Source organism: Asterias amurensis, chromosome 6, assembly GCF_032118995.1.
Source record: "Asterias amurensis chromosome 6, ASM3211899v1".
NCBI classification, from domain to species: Eukaryota; Metazoa; Echinodermata; class Asteroidea; order Forcipulatida; family Asteriidae; genus Asterias; species Asterias amurensis.
This window is the reverse complement of record NC_092653.1, coordinates 1,291,651-1,299,785: the sequence shown is the minus strand read 5'-3', so window position 1 is coordinate 1,299,785 and position 8,135 is coordinate 1,291,651. Positions and strand designations below refer to the sequence as shown.

Below are 8,135 nucleotides of genomic sequence, written 5' to 3'. Positions count from 1 at the left end.
AGTCACAATTTCCACAGTTTGTTATTTAATGCATATTTTACATGGTAGCATGTCTTACCTTGCTGACTGTGTTCCAATGGGTACGGATCGAGGGATCCTTCCAGTTCAATACAAGAAGATTCGAAGCAATAGTTTAGTTTGTATTGAAAGCTATTTCAGATAAGTATTGCAGAAGAACCTACATCGCCTCCGTGAATCGTGAATGTTGAGGCTAGAACTGAATTATAAGGGCTTGCGTACACCACTTAAACTAACTGTTTTGACCCTCTGTTTGAACCTGAAGCCATAGCAACAGTTTTTGGATTAAAAACTTTAACTGGCTTGTTATTGATGTTTAGTGGAGAAGAACGGTCGTGACGTGGTGGGGGAATTAAAGGGCGGGTATATCTTTAGTAATTATTTAGTAAAATTAATAACCATAATTTAAACGTATACCCGGCTATAGGTGAGTTGCACTGCATGCTGTTGTTGATAATTATTATAAGATTAAGACACTATTCCGCTTTTAGTAATGTGGTTTTAAAGAATCGGAGTTTTAACAAAGTTAATCTGAAACAAATTTGAGGCGTCAAATGTTTCTGAGTTTGTGTATTCCATTTTACAGTTCTTCATGTTTTCAGCGATATCGGAAATTAATTACCACCTGAATTGAAATTGTCACAGGTGCCTATGCTTGTGTAGGATTAAAACAATCGAACGGTTACAAAACCAAAAGGTCACTGCCTTTAAGCTCCAATTTTAATGAGGAACACGTTGCCTTGGATCGGTCGAGTTGGTCTTTGAAAAGTGTATGTAATCGTTTGTTATAGAATCTAATGATTAGAAAGATATTTTAAAAGTAGAATATAATGATCCACACAAGTATCACTCGAAATTGCGTGGTTTTCCTTTAACCTCGTCGACAAACACGGTTGGCCATTTATGGGAGTCAAATTTTTGACTCCCATAAATGGCCGACCGTGTTAGTTCGCAGAGTAACAGGAAAACCACGCAATTTCGAGGCAAATGTGTGTGGATCATTGTATATACTGGTTAAACATCTTGCATTTTGTAACAAACGGTTACAAACGCTTTTCAAAGACCAACTCGACCGATCCAAGGCAACGTGTTCCTTTAATAAGGCACGTTTCATATAATCACGTTTCATCGGGCATTTTATTATTTTTATTATACTATTATTATTTTATAATTATTAAAGAGCGCATCAACGCTTTTTAATTATTATCGCATCGTAAACACATTGACGTTGCGACCTTTGAAGCCACCGTGTTGACTTTAAAGACAAAATTATGCAGAAAATTTGAGCTCAACTGGTCGTCCAAGTTGCGAGATAATAATGAGAAAAAAAAACCAATCTTGTTACAAGAAGTTGTGTTGACTTCTCCACCACAAAATCTAATTCTGAGGTCTCAAAATTAAAGTCGTGGAAAATTACTTTTTTTTCTCGAAAGAGGGCGCCGTTTCTCACAAAGTCTTATACTATCAACATTTATCCATTACTTGTTACCAAAGTAAGGTTTTATGCTAATAATTATTTTGAGTAATTACCAATAGTGTCCAGTGCCTTTAATTAAAGCCATTGACCCTTTCGGTAAACAGTATTGTCCAAGGCCCACACTTCGTGTATCACAACTTATATATAAAATAACAAACCTGTGAAAATTTAGGCTCAATCAAACCTGTGAAAATTTAGGCTCAATCGGTCATCGGAGTCGGGAGAAAATAACGGGAAAACGTTTCGCCGTGTCATGACATGTGTTTAAAAGAAATCCATAATTCTTGATATCGAGAATTAATATTGTTTTAATGTTTTCTAAAAAAGAAGTCTTTCACGACTATACCTTCTGTAAACCGTGTAAATTATTTGTAAATATGTGATTTTTTTTTTTTTTTTTTTTTCCTGTACCGAAAGGGTCCAATGGCTTTAAGAACCACAGAGCCTGCCAATGCACAATTTGTACAGCCCAAACGGAAGAAGTTATAAATCTAGGGGATTTCACTATCGGATTTTGATCACTTCTGATCCCCTTTTAAACCCATATTAAACATAAATAAATTGCACTAAAGCCAGTAAAACATTATAGTTGTTAAATTGCTGTTTTATTAGTTAATAAGTCATGACTAAAGGAACGTTAACATGACGAAATCTTTAACAATACCCTTTACCAAGACACAATAAGCACATCATTTAAACACTATTACACAATAATAAACAATAACAAAGAAGTGTATTTGTTCAGGACGACCACCAAATCACCTTGTTGCCCCCCCCCCCCCACCCATTACTTGAAGGCATCACGTTATGGGTTTTACCGTTTTTAATGGGATGATAGGTGGCCTTTACCCAGTCACTACCGTCTTACCGAGGCATAAGACTATCATGAATAGGTTAAAGTGATATTTCAAAACATAAAATTACAAACAATAAAGACATCTAGCTAGAACCATTTTATACATCTATGGTTTTACACGAACACAAACAAGTCAATTTTGACAATTTTTGACACCGTTAACTATTTTTCTCTACAATAGTTCAAAGATCAAAATAGTGCAGCTCGTTTAATATGTTCCACACCCTTGAGAGAACATATTACCCCATCACTTAGGAACTTCATTTGCTACCAATTAGAGAACGAATCCATTTTAAGATTGCTCTTCTTGTTTTTAAATGCTTTAACAAAACTACACCTCATTATATTATCACTTTACTGTCACATTACACTCCTCCACGATTTCTTCGGTCTACACTTGACATCACTCGCTTGAATATTCCCCGAGCAAACAAAGTTCCAAGTCGGAAGGCTTTCAGTGTGGCTGTGCCCATGATTTGGAACAATCTCCCAACTGCCATTAGGTAATCTAATACTCTATATGCTTTTCGTAAAGTCCTTAAGACTCATCTTTTTCCAAGTTAATTTCTCTCTAGTGCGCTATGATCTAGATGGAATAGCGCATTATAAATTTTAATTGTTATGTTATGTCATATGTTAGTAGCATAATTACATAAGGTATAAATGTTACCCGACTTGTGTGTGTTTCTAAAGACCGCATTGATGAAAATGCAACAGATACTGTAGGCCTACCACAAAGGAGTGATCTTGTTCATCCAGGACACTTCCTGGCAGGCAAGATACTGCACTGGTCATATATTGGAAACATTGTATTTTATTTAATAATTATCACATAAATTGAAGATTTAAACAAAAATCATTTTATACCACAATGTTTTATTGATTGGTAAGCAGTTTGAGAAAAGCTAATTCTATTTTCTGAATTATATAAGTATAACATTTTTTTTGTAGTGCCCCTTTCTTCATATAACAGTAGTTGATAACAATTGTATGGTGCAATCTCTATCAAATGCAAGATGATTCTGTTCTTCAATTGTGCTGTGTACAATGTTGTGCTTGTGTGAGTACCATGCTTTGTGGCTCTTGTATACATGGTCTGTAAAAACTCGTCTCGCAGACGCTAAAAGTTATGAATTGTGATTGAATCAAGCAGTGAATTGTGATTGAATCAAGCAGTGAATTGCACATTATTGAAAACAATATATTGCTGAAATGAGAACAAGCAAAACATTATTTTTCTTTGGTTGCTTTGTTCCAAAACAAAACTGTGGAGTAAAATTTTAAAAAAGAAAGTATGATTTTAAATAAAGGCAGTAAATGTGTTTATTTTGTACGTACATTGCTACAGTAAAATCCCCTTATGTCATTAATAATCATGTTGTAAACTATTGTTTTTCATTTGGTTCATAAAATGAGCCTGAGGAAGGTTGTCTGGTCCTTTATAAAAACAAAAAACTACACTTCTTTAAGAATACTTGGAGATTTTTAAAGAAAAACACAACCTCCTACAAGTATGTCTCAAGTATGTCTAATAAAAACATAGAATACAACACAAGAAGGAGTTGAAGTAACTTTGCTTTAAAGAACTTAATTTGTCTTAAAAAGGTTACATAGCTAGACACAACTCTGGGGGCACTTCTTGGGACCGCTACAAAGGATCTTTTGGGAAAACATTTAATATCTACGATCGAAAGGTAGTAAAATCCTTTCTCATTTTAAAATATTCTTTATATACACAGGATTATTTCAATTTTTATATATATTCATAGATTATAAAATATGGGGATTCCGAATAATTTTGTATGCACCATTAACTGGGAGTGCAGTGCAGGCCTTAGGATCTTTATAGATTTATGACCTGTAACCCTATTCCTGCACACATGTTGACTGTCACATCAAAAAAGGCGCTGTCATTACTGTACTAATCATAATTCCAAGTACAGCCTCAAATCTGATCCAAATTTCAGGGCTCTGCTTACCGCCAAATTCTGCGCTCACCATTCTTTGCTTACTGTGGTAAGCAAATCCCTGTTAATCCGTGAAATACTCTTGACGTAAGCTTGGAATTGGACCCAGCTAAGATCCTGACAACAATAGACCATATTGAATAACCCCTATTATGCTATGAAAGTCGCCATCTTGTAGGGAGAACTGTATGTGCGTCCAAACGCGTACATCAGAAAAGCACCCAGAGCGCAGCATTCCCTGTTTGATTTATACGGCACATGCACGCACATACGCACCCACACGCGGACAGATGCCATCTAGTAGGTCAGATATTTGAACGGTGACGTCATATTCAATACGGTCTATACCCCTTCAATGCTGCAGTCGGGGGGGGGGGGGTAATCTCATGAGAGGGCTAGGTGAAGTCTACCAAGGATTGTCACTGTCATGCAATATCTTCATTCTTTCTTTTTTGAAAGGTTCCTCTTTAAGTATGTCCACTTGAGAATGTTGACGCCTAGCAACAGGGCATTGACGATGTAGGTTGAGATACAAACGATGCAGGCATCTTCTAAGATGAAGTAGAGAATGTAGCCAAGATAGACGGAGCCAAGATTAGCAAGAATGGAAGTCATGATCAGGAAGTTACAGGCAGACAATGTGTGAATCTGACCTGAAAAACAAACAAGCAAAATAGATGAGTTACTACAATATTACACTGTAAGATGTTTCTAAAAGTGTAATTTTTTTGACTGAACTGAAACTCCAGAACAAGATTCCTCCCACAAAAACACTCCCCCCCCCCAAAAAAAGGAGCTAATTATCCAACAACTGTCTCTTACATGTCTCAAGTTAAAATATTAAGGGTACAATTGTTTTGCTCCTTTTAATCTCCAATAGGTAAACAAATTAATGTTGCCAGAGAGAAACAGCCAAACCGGTGCACTAGGTACATGCAATGCAAATTTGTGACAGCGACCTCTGTTGAAGTTACATGTAGCCTAGCCTAATTATTTTTAGACCGGCCTGCCAGAACTAGACTCTTTTCCAGTCAGAACTCCAATAGCATCACACTGACTGTCTTTGTTTGTTTCTATTTGTTTCTATTTGGCCTAAATGATAGATAGCCTTATTAATAGTTATCAGTCTGTTACAATGTGTAATCAAATGGCCTTGGGTGGAAAGCCAGGCTACGATGGCTACATGCAAGGTGCTGGAGTGTTTCAGCACATCCTTTAGGGATTTAGGTTTAGGGATGTGCAAAATAACCTATGACCATTGTTTCACTTCATTCAAATCTACAAGCATCAGCCTAACATTTAAGAGCAGTAATGCTGCTCTAAACTAGAAAAAAAATCATGCTTGTACCTTGGACTTTGAAAACAGAAATTGCTTCTCAGTAAATTTATTACAAGATATGTAAAATAAACATTTTTATTGATAACAAAACAAGATGTTTATGGTTACTAAATTATTTGATATTTTTTGTTGATATACATGAGATTAAACCAGCAACAGATGGCACACAACCCTCACTCTCTACACTCTAGAATATTAAACAAACTGGGACAAATTGTAACAAGTGAAGTGAAAATTTAATTAAAGTTTTAATTGAAATGTAGAAGTTGCTGGTATTTTGTGCATTCAGTTTTTACTAAAGCACCCTTCAGGTTCCAGTGCTGGTAATGCTTGAAACACGATGTGACACGTTGTACATAATTAACAACACAACCAAGCTTGTCTACCCCTACAAACTGTGGACCTCCTATTGTCCCTATTGTTTTCAACAGCTCCCATGGGTTTTGTACATGTTTTCCAACTGAGGACTTTTCCCAATCATTGGACTCTATGGTCCTGTTTTGTTATAGGTCCGCTATTTGATGTGTATACCTACTCACAAACAGCACACACATCAGTGTTGTAGGTCTGGGGACTGGTCCCGGTGTGGCAGGAGATTCTGTTCCCCCAGAGCCAGAGATTCTGTCCCCCCACATGACAAACTGTGCGCAAACTTTTCTGAAAGCGCCCTCTATTAAAGTTACCTTGTCCTAAATTAAGCCTTTAGAACAAACGTTCACAATGTTGTGGCTGATTAAACATAGTGCAATGATTTCAATAAAGCAAAGATGTCCTTTAAAATGTTGATGAAAAGACAAATTTTTGTAACGCCTACTCCAGGCCCGATTCTTCATCATGGGCAAGGGCACCAAGGCTCTTTCTCTACCTGATGATCAGACATCCCACTCCTACCCTGCTTGTTGTAGGGGGTACTTTACTTCTTTTTCTCGTATGAGATACTGATATTGGCGACACAAAAACGTTTATTTGTTGTGTTAAAAAAAAATCACCATTTCAGAAGAAAAAGGGAAACAATTACTTAGTTAAAAGTACTTACCAATTAAAACTTGAAGAAAGTAGAAAAGAATACCAAATATGCTGTTAGGTTGATTCAATATATGATGTTCTCCTAGAACTCGCCCAATAATTCCAAACCCTCTTCCGTACCTGCCATAATCAGAGAAAATTAAGCCTTCGTTTATTCATTTGAAATCTTCGCAAAAAACTTAAAGGGCATAAACCGAATAATGGCAACAAAGATGGGTGCATAATTTATTGAGTACATAGGTGGTCATTGTTGTGGTGAGGCCCCCGTCACGACAATCCGTCGACTTGTCTTGGACATAAGTCGTGTTGTCTGACAGTTGAAAAAAACATCCGACGAGTTGTCTGAATGGTCGAGCTATCTCAACCGTCGAGTTGTAATGGTTGAGTTGTCCAACGGACGAGTTGTCTGAACACTAACTAGCCTACCTGGTAGGCTAGTGTAGTATAGTACTTGTGCGAGTATAGTTAGTAAGATCATAGTGTTCCTTGCATGCTCTACATGGTAAGATTAAGAACAATTTACACCACAAGGCAGGGTTGCGCACAGGTTGTTAAAGGTCTGCCGCAGTAAGATAGTCGAGTTGTGGCGGTGCTCTCGCGGGAACACTACTCTCGCTCAAACTGCTGCTGGTTGTCAACTTCTTACTAGTTCTACTCCCCATTTACATGGGACCGTAGACAGGAGAGCAGTAGTTTCGCGGGGCCAGCAGTCTCGCGGCGAAAATACCGCGGGAATCGCGGGGAACTCGATTAGCAATAGAGTCGTTCTGACTATCTATCATTCGCTATCTATCATATCACCGCGACAGACATTTAACGACTTGTCCACAAGTAGGGTGCCCTTGGGTTGGCCTTGATGAAAGGCCAACCCAAAACAAAATATTTATTTTGCTTATAATTTAAATGCCTACTTGTTGCACAGAAAGACTATAACTTAATATAATGTGTAGATTAATTCGTTAACACAAGCTACTGACTGGATGATACTGATAGTATTTGTGAAACTCCGCTAACTACAACAGTTACTTACCTAGATGTAAACACTTTTGAACAGCTAACGCTTTGACCAATGTCACACATCGCCGTAAAATCAGGGTTCGATTCCTTTGATGTTTCTACGTACAGTGCATAAACAGAGAGCACAATTCCTAATGCACAAAGTACCCATGATGATAACATATGGGATCTGGGAATACGGATTCTAGATGTGCTTGAAGCCGTCATTTTGAGAAAAACTGCCACGCCAAATGTAGAGAGAAGGCCTACCGATGCTTGAATTTGCACTCGACTCTTTTATCTGACAACCGCGCGCGATCGCTCGTCGTCCGTTGTTTTGTATGTGGTTGCACAAGATCAAGCTGCACATTGTATAATTGTTATGTACATGTACACAACAATACGATTGTACACGTGTGTTTGTTAGAGGTAGAGCAGCGCCCTCAATTGTCGAAT

At 37.4% G+C, this 8,135-nt stretch overlaps 1 protein-coding gene across 1 annotated transcript; it reads right to left on the bottom strand.

Moving 5' to 3' along the window:
• Positions 1-2,103: 2,103 nt before the first annotated feature.
• LOC139939095 (vitamin K epoxide reductase complex subunit 1-like protein 1) lies at positions 2,104-8,036 on the bottom strand. Its single transcript, XM_071934832.1, has 3 exons — positions 7,714-8,036; positions 6,694-6,803; positions 2,104-4,971 (listed from the first exon to the last, which is right to left on the bottom strand). Exons 1-3 carry the CDS (start codon positions 7,905-7,907, stop codon positions 4,757-4,759), a joined length of 519 nt encoding a protein of 172 aa, XP_071790933.1. The 5' UTR covers positions 7,908-8,036; the 3' UTR covers positions 2,104-4,756.
• Positions 8,037-8,135: the final 99 nt, after the last annotated feature.